The sequence below is a fragment of the Capricornis sumatraensis genome, chromosome 2 (assembly GCF_032405125.1).
Source record: "Capricornis sumatraensis isolate serow.1 chromosome 2, serow.2, whole genome shotgun sequence".
NCBI classification, from domain to species: domain Eukaryota; kingdom Metazoa; phylum Chordata; class Mammalia; order Artiodactyla; family Bovidae; genus Capricornis; species Capricornis sumatraensis.
In genome coordinates, this window is record NC_091070.1 from 147094508 (window position 1) to 147118661 (window position 24154).

The 24154-nt window shown below is 37.5% G+C and overlaps 1 protein-coding gene and 1 non-coding gene across 4 annotated transcripts in view; one reads left to right on the forward strand and one right to left on the reverse strand.

The window, feature by feature from the left end:
* Positions 1 to 24154, forward strand: part of DPYD (dihydropyrimidine dehydrogenase) — a 933909-nt gene that overhangs the window by 604268 nt on the left and 305487 nt on the right. For 2 of the 3 annotated variants that reach the window (XM_068962754.1, XM_068962760.1), the window contains exon 16: positions 5701 to 5784. In XM_068962754.1, the coding sequence (XP_068818855.1) occupies positions 5701 to 5784 (84 nt within the window). Of the gene's footprint in view, positions 1 to 1652; positions 1780 to 5700; positions 5785 to 24154 lie in introns of those variants that run through there. The other variant, XM_068962769.1, reaches the window with a different exon arrangement.
* Positions 4181 to 4252, reverse strand: TRNAW-CCA (transfer RNA tryptophan (anticodon CCA)). Its single transcript has one exon. It is a non-coding gene; the product is annotated as a tRNA-Trp (tRNA).

A 24154-nucleotide genomic window follows, 5' to 3' on the forward strand; every position in this document is an offset into this window, starting at 1 on the left:
TATTATGGAAATTGAGCCACACTTACCTTACTCAAAAAGAAATGGTGGCATTGAAGGAATTCTACAAGTTAGGTTAAAGAATCATTAATTTATCTTCCATTTCTCAAATTTTAAAAAAAGTGTTTTAATTGTTCTTAGAGTTTTTGCAGAAGACTTCTAAAGAATTCTATGGTTCTCCAGTTATTTTAAGACTGCTTAGTGTGAAATATTTTGTTCATTTCTATAGGACCCATTTATATAAATTAATAAGTTAAATAAGAAAGATTCCTACTTAATTATTAAATTAAAACAAAATTATCTGTACTTCATGTTTCCTAGGATGGATTTTTTAAAAATACAATAAAATTGATTCAGTTTAAAAAGATGAGAGAAATAGGTGAAGACAATTAAGAGGTACAAACTTTCAATTACAAAAAAAATGAGTCATAGGTATGAAATGGATGATATAGTCAATAGTAATGTAATATCTTTGTATGATGACAGATGGTGACTAGGCTTATCATGATTATTTGTAATGTATAGAAATGTATAAAAATATTGAATCACTGTGTTGTGCACTAGGAATTAACATAGTATATTGGTTAATTATACTTCAAAAATAAACAAACTTACAGAAAAATAGATCAGATTTGTGGTTACCAGAGTTATTGGGTAAAGGCGGTCAAAAGGCTTAAACTTCTGGTTATAAAAAAAGATGTATTAGGGATGTAATGTACAACTTGATTACTATAATTAATACTGCAGTATGTAACAGAAAATCCTGAGAGTTCTCATCACAAGGATCTCATCACAAGGACTTTTTTCTTTTATCTTGTGTCTATATATGATGATGGATGTGCTCTAAACTTACTGTGGTAATCATTCCATGGTGCATTAAAGTTAAATCATTATGCTATACACCAAAAACTTATATAGTGTTGTATGTCAGTTGTATCTCAATAAAACTGAAAGAAAAAATGAAAATATAAAGAGCAAAACCAAGAAGAAAAAAGAAGCTTGATACATGAGTTATATGTGTGCTTTGCTTCTTTTTTTAATATATAGAAAAAAGTAGAAAATTACACATTAAATTGTTAACATAGATTACTTTAGAGGTATGAAATTGAAAGAGGAGGAGAAAAACTATTTATATTTTTATATATTTTGGTTTAATTTGAACTATTACCACAATCTTATTTTCCACCTGAGTTTTTTTAAAGCAACATAGAATACAATGAATGGTGTTCCCAGTTTGGGTAATTAAGGTGCTTGAATGCTCTGAAACATTTGAAAGCAGTATTAATAAATAATAAAAGTTAATTAATAAAAGAACATTTAAAATTTTATTCATATTTATTCCATCTAGCCTGATACATTTTTCTTTGCCCTGCTACCTTCAGTACCAATTATCCAGAATTAGTAAGATTTGTTTCTATAAAAATAGAAGCTGTATAGGGCAGAATCAACATGATATCAAACAGACCTGAGTTAAAAATCTCTGTTGTGTTACTAGATAACCAGACTGGTCATTTAATTCCCTTGTGCATCAGTCTCCTCATCTGTAAAATTGGTACCAGATTATTCCAAAAAGGATGAGAGTTAGAGATAAGAAATACAACTCACAGAGAGTAGTGAGTGTCCTAAACTCAATGCATATTTGCTTTTGTTATTAGAACTGTGTCTGAATGTCTCCTGTAGAGGTACAGGTCATCAGTGGCCTGCTCCAGGGGCTCTGGGGGCAGCAGACCTGGGTATGACATAAGCCCTCTTGGAGGGCACAAACAAAATCTTGTGTGCACAAGGACCCAGGAGAAAGGAGCAGTGACCCCACAAGAAACTGACCCAGACATGCCCGTGAGTATCCAGGAGTCTCCGGTGGAGACATGGGTTGGTGGTAGCCTGCTTCAGGGTTGGAGGCACTGAGTGCAGCAGTGCTTGCATGGGACCTTTTGAAGGAGGTTGCCATTATCTTCATCACCTCCACCATAGTTTGCCCTCAGGTCAAGCAACAGGGAGGGAACATAGCCCTGCCCATCAATGGAAAATTGGATTAAAGATTTATTGAACATGGCCCAGTGCATCAAAATGGGACCCAGTTTTGCCCTCAGTCTCTTCCATCAGTAAACTTCCATAAGGATCTTTTCCCTATCCATCAGAAGGCAGAGAGAATGAAAACCACAATCAGAAAACTAATCAAACTGATCACATGGAGCACAGCCTTGTCTAGCTCAATGAAAATATGAGCCATGCCATGTAGGGCCTCCCAATATGGACGGGTAATTGTGGAGAGTTCAGACAAAACGTGGCCCACTGGAGAATGGCATGGCAAACTGCTTCAGGATTCTTTCCTTGAGAACCCTGTGAACACTGTGAAAAGGCAAAAAGGTATAATAGTGAGAGATGAACTCCCCAGGTCTGTAGGTGCCTGATATGCTACTGGAGAAGAATGGTGAAACAACTCCAGAAAGAATGAAGAGACAAAGCCAAAGCAAAAACAACACCCAGTTGTGGATATGCCAGGTGATGAAAGTAAAGTCTGATACTGTAAAGAGCAATATGTATAGGAACCTGGAATGTTAGGTCCATGAAACAAGGCAAATCAGAAGTGGTCAAACAGGAGATGGCAAGAGTGAATATCGACGTTTCAGGAATCAGTGAACTAAAATGGACTGGAATGGGTGAATTTAACTCAGATGACTATTATATCTACTGCTGTGGGCAAGAATCTTTTAGAAGAAATGGAGTAGCCATCATGGTCAACAAAAGAGTCTGAAATGCAGCACCTGGATGCAATCTCAAAATGACAGAATGATCTCTGTTTGTTAAGGCAAACCATTCAATATCACAGTAATCCAGTTCTATGCCCCAACCAGTAACACTGAAGCAGCTGAAGTTGAATGGTTCTATGAAGATCTACAAGACCTTCTAGAACTAACACCCAAAAAAGATGTCCTCTTCATATAGGGGACTGGAATGCAAAAGTAGGAAGTCAAGAGCTACCTGGAGTAACAGGCAAATTTGGCCTGGAGTACAGAATGAAGCAGGACAAAGGCTAACAGAGTTTTGCTAAGAGAACGCACTGGTCATAGCAAACACCCTCTTCCAACAACATAAGAGAAGATTCTACATGTGGACATTACTAGATGGTCAATACTGAAATCAGACTGATTATATTCTTTGCAGTCAAAGGTGGAGAAGCTCTATACTGTCAGCAAAAACAAGACTAGGAGCTGATTATGGCTCAGATCATGAACTTCTTATTGCCAAATTCAGGCTTAAATTGAAGAAAGTTGGGAAAAGCACTAGACCATTCAGATATGACCTAAATCAAATCCCTTATGATTATATAGTGGAAGTGACAAATAGATTCAAGGGATTATATTTGATGGAGTGCATGAAGAACTATGGATGGAAGTTTGTGACATTGTACAGGAGGTGGAGCTCAAAACCATCCCCCCAAAAAAGAAATGCGAAAAAGCAAAATGGCTGTCTGAGGAGGCCTTACAAATGGCTGAGAAAAGCAGAGAAGCTAAAGGCAAAGGAGAAAAAAGACATATACATTTGAATGCAGAGTTCCAAAGAATAGCAAGGAGAGATAAGAAAGCCTTCCTCAGTGATCAGTGCAAAGAAATAGAGGAAAACAATAGAATGGGAAAGACTAATGATCTCTTCAAAAATTAGAGATACCAAAGGAACATTTCATTCAAAGATAGGCTCAATAAAGGACAGAAATGATATGGACCTAACAGAAGCAGAAGATATTAAGAAGAGGTGGCAGGAATACACAGAAGAACTATACAAAAAATATCTTTATGACCCAGATAATCATTATGGTCTGGTCACTAACCTAGAGCCAGATATCCTGGGTTGCGAAGTCAAATGGGCTTTAGGAAACATCGCTACGAACAAAGCTAGTGGAGGTGATGGAATTCCAGTTGAGCTAAAAGATGATGCTATGAAAGTGCTGCACTCAATATGTCAGCAAATTTGGAAAACTCAGCTGTGGCTACAGGACTAGAAAAGGTCAGTTTTCCTTCCAGTTCCAAAGAAAGGCAATGCCAAAGAATGCTCAAAGTGAAGTCGCTCAGTCATGTCCGACTCTTTGCGACCCCATGGACTGTAGCCTACCAGGCTCCTCTGTCCATGAGATTCTCCAGGCAAGAATACTGGAGTGGGTTGACATTTCCTTCTCCAGGGGATCTTCCCAACCCGGGGATCGAACCCGGGTCTCCTGCATTGGAGTCAGACGCTTTAACCTCTGAGCCACCAGGGAAGCCCATATTGCACTCATCTCACACACTAGTAAAGTAATGCTCAAAATTCTCCAAGCCAGGCTTCAACAGTACGTGAACCATGAACTTTCAGATGTTCAAGCTGGTTTTAGAAAAGGCAGAGGAACCAGAGATCTAATTTCCAGCATCCACTGGATCATGGAGAAAGCAAGGGAGTTCCAGAAAAACATCTACTTTTGCTTTATTGGCTATGCCAAAGCCTTTAACTGTGTGGATCACAATAAAACTGTGGAAAATTCTGAAGGAGATGGGAATACCAGACCACCTGACCTGCCTCTTGAGAAACCTGTATGCAGGTCAAGAAGCAACAGTTAGAACTGAACATGGAACTACAGACTTGTTCCAAATTGGGAAAGGAGTACATCAAGGCTGTATATTATCACCTTGCTTATTTAACTTATATGCAGAGTACATCATGAGAAATGCCAGGCTGGATGAAGCACAAAGCTGGAATCAAGATTGCCAGGAGAAATGTCAATAACCTCAGATACGCAGATGACACCACTGTTCTGGCAGAAAGCGAAGAACTAAAGAGCCTCTTGATGAAAGTGAAAGAGGAGAGTGAAAAAGTTGGCTTAAAGCTCAACATTCAGAAAACGAAGATCGTGGCATCCGGTCCCATCAGTTCATGGCAAAGAGATGGGGAAATAATGGAAACAGTGTCAGACTTCATTTGGGGGGCCTCCAAAATCACTGCAGATGGTGATTGCAGCCATGAAATTAAAAGATGTTGTTCCTTGGAAGAAAAGCTATGACCAACCTAGACAGCATATTAAAAAGCAGAGACATTACTTTGCCAACAAAGGTCTGTCTAGTCAAAGCTATGGTTTTTCCAGTAGTCATGTATGAATGTGAGAGTTGGACTATAAAGAAAGTGGAGTTAAAAAAATTGATGCTTTTGAACTGTGGTGTTGGAGAAGACTGCAGGGAGATCCAACCTGTGAATCCTAAAAAAAATCAGTCCTGAATATTCATTGGAAGGACTGATGCTAAAGCTGAAGCTCCAATACTTTGGGCCACCTGATGCAAAGAACCAACTCACTGGAAAAAACCCTGATGCTGGGAAGGATTGAAGGCGAGAGGAGAAGGGGGCGACAGAGGATGAGATGGTTGGATGGCATCCCCGATGCGATGGACATGAGTTTGAGTAGGCTCTGGGAGTTGGTGATGGACAGGGAAGCCTGGCGAGCTTCAGTCTATGGGGTAACAAAGCATTGGACACAACTGAGTGACTGAACTGAATTATCCTTGTATAGATACCCTCATTTGAGAGTCAGAATATACCTCATAAAATAGCCGTGGTGCAGAAAACAGTAGTTAAAATTTGTCAAATGTGTGAAATTTGTATATTGTATTATCAGTGGTGAAAGCCTGTTAGTACACAATTAAAGCTTTGTGTTTTCTTTCATTTTCCTTCCTCATCTTAAAGGCTTCTGGAGCAGATGCCCTGGAGTTAAATTTATCGTGTCCGCATGGCATGGGAGAAAGAGGAATGGGCCTGGCTTGTGGGCAGGTAAGGACCTCAACAGCTGCCGTTATGTATGTCTGTGACAGAGCAGGCCCCTGTATGGATACTCTACTTTAGGCAAGAAGATGGGAAGATCAGATGACTGGCTTGAGACTGCCAGGTCTGTATTGTTTAAATATTTAGTGCTTAAAAAGTAGAAAATTAGAGAAGCTGAAATTACAGCAACTGTTTAGTTTTTATTGAGGAAAATATCACATTATGTGCTTGACAGGAGGTAATATCATAACAAATAGTTTTTAAAAGCGCTGAGGCAGAATTAGCTGATTTCAAATGCAATGTTCTTTATTCATTCCTGATGCTGATCCACTTTCCCTGGAGCAATATACTGTACAAAATGCATTGTTCGTAGTGATTTTGTAGTAAATGGGGCACAGCACAAATTGCATTTTACATTTTTTAGCATATGATCATTATTCTCTAACTGTGTTTTGGGAGTTGCAAAAAGACTTTGATGATATTTTTATTTTTTGATACAGTAAATGGAACCTTCATGCTAAAACTCTTTCAGAAACTTAATGAATAAAATGTGGAAATCTGTATTAATATGTAGAAAATACAGCATCTTTATGTAACTAGATACAGTGTTATATGTTAAGGAACAATGTAAAAGTTTAATGCTAAAAAGGTAAGGATTTTGCGTCTAATTTAGCTTTTAAGCCCAGAGGGAAATGTTGTGAATTAAATAATACAAATTGTTGTAATTTATGACAAATTTCCTAGTCCTAGAAAGTTTAGTTTTATTTCCACATCTGACATGGAGCTTTATACATAGTAGGTAGTCAGTTCTTTCTTTTTTTCCCCCAAGTCATAGAATTATCTGAATTAAACTCAGAGGCCAGAGATGCTTAATTTGGACAGGCAGAAATTTCTGCTTATTCAAATGAACGTAGGTTGCTATTTTCAGATTAGCATTCAGGGAGGATTTTAAAGTACCTTGTAAATATTTAATTAACATTCAGGATAGGTTTGTGACTGGGAAGAAACCATTCTTTTGTAGCAGCAGGAGAAGTCAAACGTTGTTCAAGTATACTCTCTACTCCGCTCGCAGCAGATTATCCAGAAGATCATTCATTGTGGTAACAGAACAAGCCTCAGAATTACCTGTAGAGGGAAAACACTATTATGTTACATCATAATTTTTATAAGTCATGTGATTAGGCAGCAGTCAGTGTGTCATGACAGATAACTCGGTTAAAACAAGGAACATTCTTAAAAGGACACCTGGAGCAAAGCCCGAGGGAGTCGAGTTTCTCTCTTTACACCTTTCCCAAATATCTTTTAGTTACATGGATTAAAACAACTATGGAAAATTTGAATCTATTGACTAAGTTTTAAAAGAAAGGTGTATTTTCATATGTATTTCTTGCCACAAATATGACGATTATTTTGAAAATGTTACCCAGCTTTAAGTTTATTTTTCAGAGTGGACTTCTGCTCTGTGAACACCTCAAAACTTACCCAGCTGTTAAATGTCTTAGGTGGATCCTCCCCAGAGTTATTTAGCTGCATAAAACAGCCTTTGGCTGAATGAGGATGCAAGTGCTAAAATTTTTCAGTCAGTTATCATTAAGATTTCTAAAACTCATGGAAAACATATGTTTCAAAAACTATTATGTATTAGACTGAAGGAAACTTAGAAGCATTTCCATTTCTCTTATTAGTTATAATCTCTAAAACTATAACCAATTCTACTAGCCAACTTTGGAATTTTTCTTTTGAATTATATTCTCTTGTACATTGTATAATTGAAAAATAAAGCTAATTTAATTAGTTTGCTCCAACATAATTTAAATGATTACTGTGCCTCGGGACACATGCATGTTCAATATTTTAGATATCGGGAAGGAAGAATATTAGCACACAGGAAAAAAACTTAACTATACCTCTGAATTTTTAGAGTGGGCACGAAGACATCTGGGGCTTATTCATTTTCTCCTTTACTTCCTATTTCCTTTTCTCTGCCTCCTGTTCCCGTTGCTTCTTCCTCCCTCCCTAAGGTTTATAGTCTTAAACACTCGCAAGTTGGTGGGATAGGGAATTTGTACCCAGTGTTGGGAGACCGAGGAGCCATTCCAATTCGTCTTCCTCATCATAGTATGACCTGCATCCCATTTGCTGAAAGCTCCCTTTGTCCTAAGTAAAGAGCTATGTGTATCACCAGAGCCTGAGAAAGGTTTGCTTCATCAATGAATCAAACTGACATTAGTCCCATGGCTAGAATATTTTTCCATTAGAAACACTCTCTTGTACTGTGGCCATTTCTGGTATTTCTAGAAATCATAATGATTTTAGCTCCCAAAGATGAGTATAAGCAGAGTATAGTAATACAGTACATTTTCCTCTCTAAACATTTTTTTTCTTCTTTATCTCAAATATTTTCTTGCAAATATCAACTAAGTGAAATACACTGCTTTTATACCTGAGTTTAATTAGCTGTATATATTTAAACATATACATGTAAATTTAAACTCTATATATGTTCCCATAGTGACTAAAAGTTGTAAAGTATAGGAATAGAAAAGGCTATAACCTTTATGACATAGAGATATCATATATATTTATGGAATTTATAGAAATAAATAAAATCTCAAGCTGACCTGGGAATTTGAATTGTGTATTCCCTGCATGGTGAAACTTCATATAAAATCTTAAACACTTAGCAGGACACCTGCTAAGTGTTTAAAGGCAATCTCATTCTTTATTCTTTCCATCAACCATCTTTGTCACCTTGATCAAGCTACTTACTCTCCTGAAGCATCAGTTTCCATCTCTCTAATATGGAATTTGAATTAGATGGTCTCTAAATCCCCATCCAGCTGTAATATTCTTTTTTTTTGGGGGGGGGGGTGGCGAGGGGCCTGGAGGCTTTTATTTCTTGACTGGTCCACAGAATGGTGGGCGGGTTCGCTACAGGGCCACCTCGGGGGCCACCTCGCCAGGCCCCTGTAATATTCTTTAAATGCTAACATTATAGGCAGCAAACTAATATGTCATTTTTAAACTATTCATAAAGACCATTGGTAAAATAAGAACAACTAAAGAAACAAAAATTGCATATTATGTTATTCTTTTTAAAAGCATTAACATTTTCTTGGCTTGCATGAAAGTCAGTTTTATTTATTTAATTTCTTTTTTTTTTTTTACACAAATTTTGCTCACTTTTTGGTATTTTATTTGATGAATATCTAACTAGCAGTTGTTTAAAAACACCTTGGTTTAATAGACATTTTGTACTTTACATAGTTAAAATAGAACCCTTGTACTTTTAGTATGGCAGCCTGCTCTTCTATCACAGTTTTTCCATTTTAGTTAGTGGTTTCACCCAATAAACTTGATGCTCGAGCAAAGGTAAAAAGACCTTCTAGTTTGGGTGGCATATAGTCCAAAGAGTCAGAGTTATGTTACAACAGGAATTTTTTTTCTGTCTTTTCTTCAGTTCATAACAATCCTCTGAAGTAGGATGAGTTTCCATTCCATTTAACAAATTAAAAAAGAAGAAACAAAAAACCTGACCTTCCATGTTTCCCAGGTCATGAATCTGTCTGTGGCTACCAGGCCTGAGCTTTAGTTAGCATACAAGCCTGAATATAGGGAAGGTGCAGAGAGCAGTTCCCAAGAAATCAGTATTCGAATGTTAGTATAAATATTATCATTATTAAATTAAAATTAAGAGCAGGATTAAGCTCTAAACTCCCAAACAAACCTGAACGTTCTATGTGTTCTGTCTCTCGGGAATGAGGGAGCTCTGATGTCTTGACAATCAAATTTAAAGTTGTCTACCTGCAATCTATGTAAACTAATTTCTGTGACAGCATATTACTTTATAAAAAAAGTACTTGAACTATAATAAATTCTATAAAGTGCAGATGAAATGGCACCTCTCTGAAGTCTTCTTTTCTAAAATGCTGTGTCCATAGGGCATTAAGTAAATAGTCTTCTTCTGTCCTTTCAGAATTATGCTGAATATTTTTACTTCCACTTCAGAGAACCTCCTAACCTAGATTCACACAGGAGCTGAAAAGGCCTTGAATAGCTTTCTATTGTTATTGTGTTTGTTTTTTAAATTATTGCCAACATTTTAAAAACAGGTGGCTGGACAAAAAAAAAAAAAAATCTACTTCTTTCATCTCTTGAAATGAAGAAGGTATGGCCACACTTGACCTATACTGACATGTGGCAGCGAGGAACTAGAGCTTCATTAGGCTCCTTTAACCCTCTATGTGGTACATGTAAACAGCTGCAAACATTTGACCAAGGATAAGTGCTCACTCAATACAGATTTTATCAGTATGTACCTCTCTGCTACTGCTACTGCTAAGTCACTTAAGCCGTGTCCGACTCTGTGCGACCCCATAGACGGCAGCCCACCAGGCTCCCCCATCCCTGGGATTCTCCAGGCAAGAACACTGGAGTGGGTTGCCATTTCCTTCTCCAATGCATGAAAGTGAAGAGTGAAAGTGAAGTAGCTCAGTCGTGTCCAACTCTTAGCAACCCCATGGACTGCAGCCTACCAGGCTCCTCCATCCATGGGATTTTTCAGGCAAGAGTACTGGAGTGAGGTGCCATTGCCTTCTCCAATGTACCTCTCTGATTCAACCTTAAAATATTGAAACCAAGCCTTCCCAGGCTTTTTGCTAATTTTCTGGGTTCTTAACATTGAAGATTCTCTAGATTGCCTTCTTCAGCCAGAAGTACTTTTAATTCTTAGACCCTCCATCAGCTACCAAAAGAAAGATAGTAGGGAGTAGGGTGTGGAGTATGGGATAAGTTGCCTTGTCTTCCTACCTTCCTATTTTATCTTCCGCATAGCAAAAAAGAAGAGCAGGAGGCAACATGTTCCAGAGGACTTTATAATACTAGTTACATAACTCCTTAAGATGGTTTTTTGTCCTTGCCTTCAGAAAGCATACATTTTTTAAGCTTTTTCTTATTTTTCATACCAGCTGTTTTCTTCTTTGCTTTGAGTCAATGATGTGGCACAGACTCTCAGAATTGAAAGGAACCGTGAAGGTTTCCCAATTCAACCTCCTTATTTAGAGGACAGGAATTTGGGACTGGGAAGTGATCTAAATAGCCTTAATCTGAGCTAACCAACTAGCAGAGCCCAATGCCTGTAATGCCCTTGTCATTGACCCCCCGTGTTCTGGCCAGTATTTTCTACTATGTCATGTGGTGTAATCAAATCTCCAGTCAACTGAACAAGTCAGTCAGTTGCCCTGGAAACTTCCTACTCTGTACCTTTTTGAATACTATTATTCTCTCCACCTGGAATTCATATCTTTTCAACTGAAATTATTCAAATAAAATTCACCTGTCTAATTCTATGTTGGATGGCCTCTAATTCATCAATTGGGTCAGTTCAGTTCAGTTCAGTCACTCAGTCATGTCCGACTCTTTGCGACCCCATGAATCGCAGCACGCCAGGCCTCCCTGTCCATCATCAACTTCCGGAGTTCACTCAGACTCATGTCCATTGAGTCAGTGATGCCATCCAGCCATCTCATCCTCTGTCGTCCCCTTCTCCTCCCACCCCCAATCCCTCCCAGCATCAGAGTCTTTTCCAATGAGTCAACTCTTTGCATGAGGTGGCCAAAGTACTGGAGTTTCAGCTTTAACATCATTCCTTCCAAAGAAATCCCAGGGCTGATCTCCTTCAGAATGGACTGGTTGGATCTCCTTTCAGTCCAAGGGACTCGCAAGAGTCTTCTCCAACACCACAGTTCAAAAGCATCAGTTCTTCAGCGCTCAGCCCTCTTCACAGTTGGGTATATATTATCAATTAAATTGTCCATGATAAAGAAAAAATAATATGTTATATATGAACAGGTTAAAGATAGACACTAGATACACACTCTCATTTCAATCTGTGGTGACCTAGAGACAGAATCACTGTCAATGAATTTGGATTTCTTTACCTGAAAATTCCAAGAAGTTACGAAGATGTTGTTTATCTGGCCCTTGAGGGATTCTCATTGTTCAATATTTGCAAGCCATGATTTGGCCTTCATCATAGGTGTGATTGCTAAACACTGCACAACTAGTTCAATAACAATTCCTTTGAATGGAAAATTCCAAAATGATAGTATATAATTGGAGGGAAAACTGCTCTAACTTTACAGTCAGAGCAGAATCCTGAATAAAGATGGTGCACCACTCTCATCACTTGCTATGTCTTGCTTTCTCACAACCCCAGCCATTTGTTTACATACATTCTCTACATAGAATTTCTGAACACTGGAATATTCAACTCAATCTTAACAGTTACCATCAGGAAATACACATATACAGTCCTGCTTTTATGATGATTTAGCTAGGCAAAACAAATGGATTTAAACAAACAGATTTAAAATTGGTAAATCTTATATGTTCAGTGATCTTAAATAAGTATTGATTTATATTAATATCACCTAAAGCAAGATTTTGATATTTCCCTCATGATCTGTTCTGTGTCCAAATTTAATTCGCATAAACTTGGTATTTTTTTTTTTTAAAAAAAAAGGAAAAAGAATGTTTGTTTCTGTTACAACATGCCAACATTTTTTCAAAAAACACAGATTATTGCTCTTTCCCTTGCCAGAGAGCAGATGTCTGTCACCAGGAAGAGAATCCAAAACTAAGTATGAGGACCACATTGCCCCAGATGTGCTATCCTTTCCCTTGGGAAATAAAACCTTTTTCCAGCAGCTGGGCTAACAGTCCTTCTGTCTCATATACTGTACAAGGTCTAGGGAACAAAGACCACAGCTCTGCCTCCATCTGGTTCCCATGGCATGTCTGTAGAGAGGACAGTATAAAGATACTACTTTTAAAGCCAAAACACCTGACTAGTCATGGCACTTCTATATACCCCAGAGGGTGAAATGAAGGCACTTGGGAATATGAGAAATCTTAACAAAGAAGAAACAAACATAGAAGCCCCATCAGTGGTAAAAATACAACAAACTGAAGCCACAGTGCTCTCTCTGGTATGTCTTGGGGGATCTAAGATGAGAATCACTGCTGAGTTAGATTTCCTTTTTGATACTGGTTAGATGTGTGCACATGAGACCTCCTCTATTTCAGGTTCTTGATTCTTCTCACCCTTTCTGACTCTAGCCTCCTCTAAGAAACTTGGGTGTCAAAGTGCTGCTTTGTTCCTGAATGTGATGCGTAATTTTGCTTTAATCATCATGGATGAATGTAAGTTCAGGCTGGAAAGTTGTACTTGAGGTCTGTGAGCTGATTGACTAAACATGGGCCAGGCTAGGTTTGCCTCTGTGCATTGATCCCTGAGACATCATAGGTTTGGAAATCGCTGCACTGTAAAATAACCTCATTCCTGGAAGAGAGACAAGAAATGGCTGCATGATATAAGTTCCTGCCAAAAGCGACTAAAATCCGATATTATCCAAACACATTTTACTTAGCCTGCCTTCTTTTATTTTCCTTTTGGTGATACAATTTTGGAAGTGCTTTAAAATAGATTATCAACTTGTTTATGAGAAAAAGGATCTCTGATTAAAAAGAAATATTTGCTTTACACTATATTATGTTGCCTAACTTTTTATTTGATTTTAATTCTCAGCCATTTGCATAGACATGGGTGCTTGGATAAGTAGATAACTGTAGGAGATCTGTAAGAGGCATTTCTACAACTGCCAATATTTTGCCTTAAGCTGGTTCTCTATGAGTTTTTCAATTTTAGTTATTAATACTGGCTAATGATATACAAATGATTGCTTTCTTTTAAAAATTATAAATGTTTAGGAGAAAGCAACATCCTTTAAATCTAACTAACCGAGATGTTAGTTCTATATCAGGAAATATCATTGTTGCTATCTATAATAACAATCATGTATCTGTCATTTAAAAAATAATTATGTTGTGCAAATAGGTGCACCACCTGGTGAATAGTTGCAGGAAGAACATTGAAATATGTGTTTTTAAACTAACATGGTTTTTATTATACTTATGCTGAAATAAAGCAGCAATAGCATTTCTAAGTTTTTTTATGAATCACTTTCAGATGGTCACACCACAGTAAATTTGAGAGTTTTCTATATGTCTGTTGACTTGGGCACAAAGATGAACTAAAAAATCTTTGACCTATAGAGAGGGATGTGTGAGTAAGGTGAGGGAGAGGCTGTGAACTTAGTCTGTGATATCATACAATTTGTAAAGCATAATGTCGTTGAAGAGTAAATAGGTATCAGCAGTGTGAAATGGAAACAAAGTTGAGAACCGTAATTATTAAAATAGAAATATTGGCAAAGAAATGGAGAGTCCAGTCATAGGATCCAACTAGCCTAGAATATTTGGAAGAACTAGCAAACAGGGCTTGAATTTGATGTTAAAATGGATGAAAGACCCAGGTAAAAGGACGCTGAATTTGGAGTTAAAAAGCAAGATTGGACAGAAATCTAATAAGAACTCAGGAGCTAAGAGACTCAGAGGCAGCAGAGGTCAAGATAAGGCAAGAGAGAGAATAATAAATAAGGGGAATCTAGGGAAGGTATAAGAGACACCACTTCTAAGAAGACTGTAAAATTAAAGCAACTTCTACTTCAGAGACAGGTTTTACACATTTCTCACTGGGGTAGAAGTAATCTTTAAAGTACAATCAGTTTAAGTCTTCCAGCTGGGAATAGGGGAGCAATGTTAGGAAGGCGGTACATAGGTTTGTCTGACTAGAGGTGAAAATATTGCCCTCTCCCCACAAAAGTAAGTCAAAGAAAATAGATTTAACAAATCATAACATTTACAGCCTAGGAGTACTGATTCAAAATTGAAACGTCTATGGCTTTTGTTACCATCATTTGGCAGCTACATTCCCAGAGATCTGTTAGGCACCCCCCACCCCCAAACACATGAAGTGGTCCTTATTGGGAATCACGGATGCTACATAAACATGAAGTCTGTTTTGTTGTCAATTATGTTGCAGAAATCTTAATGATATTAATGTTTGGAGCTAATGATGCTTTTGTTCTTTCATCAAAAAAATTAATTAATCAAGTAACAATGTGATTAATGAATATATAATCTGAAAAAAAGTTTTGTTTAAAGGGATATCAACTTTAAGATGACTGTCAATTTTAACCACTTTTAGATGTCTTGAATATCTTTAGTTCTTTTCTCATAATATTTGCTATTTTACTTTTTCTAGAGTTAATGGTTTGAGTGTTTATTCTTCTCTATCTGTTATTCCTGGGTGTATCCAGCTTTAAAAGTCTTGATAGGTCAAGTTGCAAATTTGGTGACATTTTCTGTATGCTAATCACTCATCAAAAAAGAACAGACAGATGTTTTTGTCTATTTTGTAAAATTTCTAGTCCTCTATCAACTGTGATTTCTGTTACCAGTTTTCAATCGCCAAGATTTTTCTCTTCTTAAGAAATTGCATGGCAATACCATAGTATGCATTCCATTCCTGTTTTCCCTATAGTTATGCTTTACTGTGTGAAGGAGCAGTTAGTTCTCTTCACTTCTAGTGTTTGTTCTCTCTTCCTCTTTCCTTGTTCACTGTTGATTCTTCTTCTGTATCCTGCACCTGTCTCAAACTTTTAGAGAATAGCCTTTTTATTTAGGAGAAGTAAATTCTAGAGAGACTGTTTGGCACTCCCCAAATCACCAACTCTTTCTCTACTTTCATTCAATCAATAAATTTTTAGAGTATCTACTATGTCCAAGGGCTTCCTAGGTGGTGCAGTGGTAAGGAATTTGTCTGCCAATGCAGGAGGCACAAAAGACGTGGGTTCCATTGCTGGGTTGGGAGTATCTCCTGAAGTAGGGAATGGCAACCTGCTCCAGTATTCTTGCCAGAAAATTCTGTGGACAGAGGGTCTCAGCAGGTGACAGTCCATGGGGTTGGGGAAAGTCAGACACAACTGAGCATAGCACAATGTACCAAGAACTGTGTGAAATGCTAAGAATACAGTGATAAAAATAGACATGCTCTCTGTCCTCACATAGCTTTCCATTTAGTAAAGTAGAGATATATTGGATAAATAGCCCCACAAATAATAAGTGGTGAGTTGACTGGTGATAGTGGTGGATATGATAAGCATATATTTTCATTTTGAAAGAACAGAATAGAGGAACATGGGAATAGACTTGAGAAGACAGTCTAAAATCTCCTACAATAAATAGTTCAAGTAAGAAATATCAGTGCTTTGTATCTTAGATTAGGAAAACGGTGGTAGAGATAGAGAAATACATATGCCAGAGATAAGGATCACACTGACCAGCATCTGAAGATAAATTGTATGGAGGTTCTAAGGAAGAAACAAGTGGAAAGATAGTTCTTAGCCTTCTAGCTTTTGCCAAAATTCTGGTATTGTAAACTAAGACAGATACATTCCCTGTGTAATTGATGATACAAGGTTAAAGTTGACTTTGTGATTGTCTGGATCCAGGAAAACAGATATTTTCAGCATTCTCACTCTCTGCCTCACTCTCCTTTGCTCCGTGATGTAGTGAATGATGCATTCTTACACAGAACAGATAAGCATTCTTTATTCATCTGATGACCTCACCTCAGACAAATAAATGGTTTATAATCCCACTTCAGTATTCTTGCTTAGAGAATCCCATGGACAGAGGAGCCTGGTGGGCTACTGTCCATGGGGTCACAGAGTTTGACATGACTGAAGCGACTTGACACTGCACACAAGCACACGCAATTTCAGCTCTTAGGAGACCTTTACCTTTCCAGTCCTGGTCCATCCACTGATATCTGTGATTCTGGTATTTTCTCTATCTCTTATTATTAAACTCTTATTAAAAGCTTTCCCCTAAAGGGAGCCATGCTTATTTTAAACAATTAAAAACTTAAAGATGTATAAAATTTATCAAATATTTATTCTCTCAATAGAAAGGATAGACTTATGGTAAAGTGAAGTGTAGTTTTCCTAATAGTAAATAAGGAATTATATTTTTGAGGTGGCTATAAAGTTACCATGGTATATCTAGATATATAGATGTGTGTGTGTGTGTGTGTGTGTGTGTGTGTGTGTGTGTGTGCATGCTCAGTCATGTCTGACTTTTTACAACACTATGGATTGTAGCCTGCTAGGTTACTCTGTCCATAGAGTTTTCCAGGCAAGAATACTAGAGTAGGTTACTATTTCCTATTCCAGGGGACAGGGTTCAAGCCCACCTCTCCTGCACTGGTAGGCAGATTTTATACCACTAATATGTATGTATGTATGTATGTGTGTGTGTGTGTGTGTATACCAAGATAATCAATTCATAAAGTTTTCTAATGAACAGTAGAAATTGAGTTTATTTTACTTAGTGCCCATATTATTCTAGGCAATGTGCTAGGTCTTTCTATGCATAGAATCACATCCATTCCTCAATCAGCTTTGAGGGGGAAGATAAAAGTCTACCTTACAGACAAAGGAACTATGGCTACAGTGACTTACTCTACAGTGAACACCCAGGATTAATGTCATTCTGACACATTATAGGTTCAGTAAATATTTTGGACAGGTTAATAAAGATATGAATGAATGAGTGAATGAATGAGTAATTTGATGAATTAAGCCTTCATGCAAAATGGATTTTTGTGCTATTCAGATTAAGAAGGTCTGGAGCAGAGTGATTTATGAATATGACTCAATAAAGCAGTTCTTGATTTTTTGTAGCTTAAGAACTTACATTTTAGGTCATTTTACTTGCCTGTAAAACCAATCACAGTTCCTTATTCTGATTTTTGTTGTCTTTGCACCACAAATGTTTTAGGTTTCGTGTGCCTGATTTCTTCAGTTCAGTTCAGTACAGTTCAGTCGTTCAGTTGTGTCTGACTCTTTGCAACCCCATGAACCGCAGAATGCCAGGCCTCCTTGTCCATCACCAACTGCGGGACTTTACCCAAACTCATGTCCATTGAGTTGGTGATGCCATCCAACCATGTCATCCTCTGTCGTCCTCTTCTCCTCCTGCCCTCAATCTTTCCCAGCATCAGGGGCTTTTCAAATGAGTCAGCTCTTCGCATCAGGTGGCCAAAGTATTGGAGTTTCACCTTCAGCATCAGTCCTTCCAATGAATACCCAGGGCTGATCTCCTTCAGAATGGACTGGTTGGATCTCCTTGCAGCCCAAGGGACTCTCAAGAGTCTTCTCCAACACCACAGCTCAAAAGCATCAATTCTTTGGCACTCAGCTTTCTTTATAGTCCTACTCTCACATCCATACATGACCACTGGAAAAACCATAGCCTTGACTAGATGGACCTTTGTTGACAAAGTAATGTCTCTGCTTTTCAATATGCTATCTAGGTTGGTCATAACTTTCCTTCCAAGGAGTAAGCACCTTTTAAATGGCTGCAGTCACCATCTGCAGTGATTTTGAGCCCCCCAAAATAAAGTCAGCCACTGTTTCCACTGTTTCTCCATCTATTTGCCATAAAGTGATGGGACCAGATGCCATGATTTCTTCAATATGTCTCAAATCCATTCTAAACGTGTTTGTCTAGAAGTACATACTACTCACATATACATATTATTCCTAATTCCCTGTGCCCTGGGCAGGAATCTACCTCCTTTTCAAATATTCCATTTTTGGAACTCACTAATCATTTTGTAAGAATAAGCATTTCCACATGTCACTGTAGGTGTTTGAAAGATGAAAAATGTCAAAATGTCTGACTGTGACTTCCTTTTGCACATTTGCTATCCTGTATAAACAAGGTATGTACCCAGGAAAGAGGGAAGGGGAAAAAAAGTATACCACCTCAGCTTGGCCTCCAGAAGGATTAAGGACATTATTATCCCCTGTCTCCATGCCCACCACCTAATGATAGAAAGTTCTGGATTACAAATGCTTCCTGAATATCCCCCACGTTATTTGAGAATAGGTACAAATCACACTGATTGGGCTTCCCTAGTGGCTCAGACAGTAAAGAATCTGCCTGTAATGCAGGGGACCTGGGTTTGATCCCTGGGTCAGGAAGATCCCCTGGATAAGAGAATAGCAACCCACTTCAGTTTTCTTGCCTGGAGAATCCCATGGACCAAGCAGCCTGGTAGGGTATAGTCTGTAGGATAAAAAAGATTCAGACACAGCTGAGCAACTGCTCTTTCACTTTCACACAATCAGTGAAACCTGCCTTGCTGTTTGCCATGTTCTGACTCAAGGTCTAACTCATGCAATCCACACTGTAACTCTATGGTGTATGGATTATTAATTCCTGTTTTACAAAGGGGAGAACCCAGTGTAAGTAATGTGGCAGGGCCACACAGCACACAAAGGGTAGCATCAGGATCGAAATCCTGGGCATCTGATTCATGAACCTCTGCTCCCAACCTCGGGTACTAATGTCTTTCAAAAAAGAATTTGAAAGAAGTAATCCCTGGCTTTACTGACCATAGAAATGAATACCTATCTTACTGATGAATCTGTCTTTGAAGACAGTGCTATTTGTGAAAGTAATGAAAGCTCTGCTATATAAATACTACTATTGAAAAGGCCATATTCCTGAAAATGAATGGTAAAAGTGATTTTAATGATGTTTATTTTTATGTCCTATTTATTTTTCCTGAATCCAAATTCATTATAAAGAGGAACCCTAACAGTTCTTTGTTAAATCTCCAGACGTGATTAAAATATAATGCAGTATTACAGTCATGAATGCTAATTTTCAAGGACTGTTTTTATTCTAAAAATCTATTTTTTCATCATTCCAATTTTTACATCATCCCTCCCCTAAAGGAAGCAGTGTGTGATACCAGGCATTCAGAAACTGTCCCTGATAGATGGCGATTATCCAGGAGACGCTGGAGAGGGGTGAAACACCCCCCGCCACAGAGGTGCCCCCAGAGTTAATTCACCCTTCTTTCACATGGTGGAGAGCACTAAATATGCATAACACCATCCTGCCTGTAAGTGGTTCTCTCCTCGCCTGCCATTCCACAGCCCTACCCTCTACAAAGGGTAGATCATTAAGCCATCCAACGGTGGGGAGTATTTTCGTATAGCTGTTGCCCTTTATAACAGCCTGGCAGCGAGTGACCATAGTAAATTATGCACTGCTCTGTGAGGCTGTGACGCAGTGCACTGGCGGAACAGCGGGGGTGTTAGAAAATCCATTATTTGAAATTTTTGTTTCTTTTTCTTACTAGATTCCATGCTGCTCTATTCCTGTCATCTTGTTCCTTTTTCCATATGTATTGTTTTGAGGGTTTTGTGTCTGACAGTTCTTTTCTGCTGCTGGTTTTGTCCTTTTGTTACCTTGTTTCTGCCTTAGCGGGCTCCCCCACCCCCTTTTCTTGGTCTTGTGTGTTGTGAGCCTCGCTCTTTTCTGTCACGCAGTCGTTCGCTTTACTTTTCTTTCTCTTTCTGTTTATTGTCTCATAAAATGCAAAAACAAATTCTCTTTTTTGTTGGCATTCTTTTGCGTGGTGTTATGTGGTTGTCATTTTCCCTTCAGGATAGGTGTACTTTACTGTATGTAACATTCATTTTCGTTCCAAGAATCCCACACATAGGGCCAGAGGAATGCCAAGGTTGGTGACAAAAAAAGCAATTGAAGCAACCAGTAGAATAGTTCTTTGACAACAGTGAAGACCTATTTCTTCCCTGTAGATCAGTTCACAAAGAATCTGTATGTTTTTGTTCCTAATTTCAGATTATTCAGTGTTTTCATCTTTCTCCAAGAATAAGTCTATTATTCCAAAGTGGCAGTCATTTTGACACTATTCCTGGCAAATCTACCGATTTGCTTTTCCTTCATCCTTTTTTCCATTGATGAACACAGCCTGAAATGATTGGTAGTTGAAACACCCATTTGCTTAATTAATTCATTAGTTATTAACTGAGCAACTATTACATGGCAGGAGTGAGGATGGTGTTGAAGATACTGGACACTGTCAGCTTTCTTCTGCATTTTTGCGTTCTTTAATTTAGTTATGTCCCGTGTTCCCAATTTCTTTCCTCTTTCTGTAGTCACATATTGCTATTTGTCATTCCACCTTCTCCATTTTCTCTTCCTTGATCATTTTGGATCTAGCACTCCTGTTTTTTATTCAGACTTATTTACAAAGAACTTCTGATTTTCTTCCTAAATTGAATTAGGAGGCTCAAATTTCCTTGGCAGTGAGCACTCAAGAATATACCAGATTCTCCAATCTCATTTTTGAGTTGCGTTTAAAGACAAATATAAACAATACTCTCACCTTTGCTGTGATCATGATTTTCTTAATATTTACTGTAGCTGAGTTTAATGTATTAATATGTATATTTATTAAATATTAATGAATTAAATCAAAATCTACAAAACTTTTCCTTTTGCAGTATTTACTTCTTGTTTCTTTTAAATGTTTTCCCTCTGTTTTTATTTCTTTATTTTTTTGTAAATGATATTGTAATTTGGTTTCTCCTAAATCACCTTTGATTTTATGTTTCTGTCCCTATTGTGTGTTTATATTTCCATTGTCTATTTATTTCATTGTATTCCAGGGTCATTGCTATTTTGAACTGTACTTGTTATTTAAAATAAGAATTGTAACAGTAGCTCAAAAATAAGTATATTGCTTTTTGCCACTTAAATGATTTTTTGCTATCTCTATATTCATTTCCCTTATATCTTTAATCTCCCTACTCTTCCTCATGTCTCCAAATTTATATTTCTTTTATTCTATTTTACTTTTCTTTTCATGCCACTCTGAATTCTGTCCCTTAACTTTTTTCCTGTATAATTTGTTTCAAGAAACACTGGTCCTATTAATATCATTTTACACATGCCATTGGAACAACTCTTATTTCTACTAATTGGGTTTTCAGTGTAAACTCTCAAACTTGTAATATAGTGTAGCACATAGTCCACGGGATCTGAAAAAGTAGGACACAACTTAGCAACTAAACAACAATGTAGCCACAAGAATAAGTCAGTTGTCCTGTCAGCTTCCAGATGCATTAAAATGTTCATGTTATTTTCTCACGTATTTCACCCTTATATTTTTAATATTGTCCTTCTAAGTTGGGAGAAGAGGAGGGAGGAACATATATAAAGAGCTGTGAAGATGTTGTGAAAGTGAAAATGAGATAATAGACTGAAGTAAATAAGGAAATGTGGTAACTAGGACACTTGCATCCTTAACAGATGCCACAGGAAAATATTTTTGGTGACAAAATAGAAGAGGAGAAGTTCAGGAAACCTCCCACGGATTTGTTCCTAAAAAGCAGGGCTTTTATAACTGATTCATCAAACAAAACTGACTTTTTTTATTAGGTGAACCCATTTCACCCTCTAGAGTTTTAGTCGTCTCATTGCTAAATGGTTCTGCCTTGGCTGGGCATTGCTTCTGTTTTGTGTGTCTATAGCACGATGCCCTAATTTTTAAAAATTGACAGTATCAATCTGTTTTGAATCTCCTATTACATTTTTACCAACCAGATTCCACTCATGATATAAATAGTTGACTAAATGCTAACATTTTTTAAATCAGCATATAAAACAACAACAAAAACTTGTCATATATTTTCTCCTTATTTTGTGACTTATAACATCACTAATAATTGAAGCTTAGTTCTTCCTGAGCCTTTATTGACTGGTGCCAGTCTTATTACAAAGCTTGTAGTCTTAAAAAAAATCATCAAAAATAAGCTATTATTTTATCAGTTAGTTTATTTTGCTAACTCCTGAACCCAAACTTTCAGATCACCTTTGAATTTGTCAGGTGGAATAGTTGCCTACAAAAATCATCTAATTATATGTAGATGAGTAAATATAAAATAAGTTGTGAACATAAGAATAGAGAAAGTTGGTAAATATAGAGGGCTATAGTATTATTTTAAAAATAACTTTATAAATATTATACAGGGGTACATTTCATATTAGTAAGATTTTAGGTAACATATTTTGGGCTAAATCTTATATTTGAATATTTAATTTCTTCCTTCTCACCACCAGTGCCCCAGTCAGTATTATAACAAAGTTCAATTTCCTTAGTTAAAAAGGAAGTTGTAATTTCCTTATGACTTCCTTTCTTTTCCAGTCACCCTTTCCTGTCATTCTTACCTTCCTCTCCAGCTCTCAAGAGGGGCAGTCCCAGGTCTGAGATTACTTCTTTGTCACAAGAATTAAAAAAAAAAAAAAAAAGTCTCACGATTTGTTGTTGAGTTGCTAAATTATGTCTGACTCTTCCTGACCACGTAGACTGCAGAATGCCAGGCCTCCTTGTTCCTCACCATCTCGCAGAGTGTGCCCAAGTTCATTTAATTTCTTTTTATTTCTTTAATTATACTTTTTTCTTTTTTTGATTCCTTAGCATTTTTGTTGTGTGAATGTGTCTCATGGTTTCTTATTCTTGTGGAATCATCATTTTTTTTTTTTTTTTTGGCTGCACCACATAGCATGTAAAATCTTAGTTCCCCCACCAGGGACTGAACCTATGCCCCCTGTATTGGAAGTACAGTCTGAACCACTGCACTGTGAGGGGATCCCAAATCATCACTAATTTTTTTTTTTAAGAATTTTTGGTTTGCTGTACATTGGCAGTAACAAATAAATCTTGTTTTTTTATGAGATTTCATTATATACCAAGACATGTATTAACATTTTGCATAGATTATGTTATTTAATTTTCAAACAACCCTCTGAGCTAGCATTACCATGTTCCTGATTTTTTCAGATAAAGAAACAGAAGCATAGAAATGTTAAACAATTTGTGCAAAATCCAGCAGCTAAAAACTAGCCAAGCTAGGCCTCAGAGTCAGAGTGTCTGTCTGCAGGCCTACCCATTTCACCACTACTCCATAGCTCCTGCTTTTAAATGATGCCCGATTGTATTACTTTATTTTTAATCCTGATGTAAAAATAAGTGACTTCCTCACTGTATCCTTCTTCATCATTAAATCTGATGAGAGCAGCGTGTGTGTGTGCTAAGTCACTTCAGTAGTGTCTGACTCTTTTTGACTCTATGGACTGTTACCCGCCAGGCTCCTCTGTCCATGGGATTCTCCAGAAAAGAATACTGGAGTGGGTTGCCATGCCCTCCTCCAGGGGATCTTCCCAACCCAGGGATCAAACCTATATCTCCTGCAGCTCCTGCATTGAAGGTGGATTCTTTACTGCTTAGCCATGGGGGAAGACCCTGATGAGCGCCGAGTTGTATCTATATAGGAGGTATGAATCCTGTGGTGCTGACATCTTGATCCATACACTCCTTGACGTAGTCTCCTGGCTGCCTTAGGCCCATCAACCAGATGAGATTAGTTTATGCATGAAGGTGACTCTTGTCCTACCTCCATTACTAGAGGAAATATTACTTTACTTCAGTAAAGAGTAGATCTATATCACATTCCTTTTTATATCCTCCACCTTGTCTTGTACCTTAATAGCTTCCAGGTAAAGGGTCAAAATTATAGACCCTACTGTC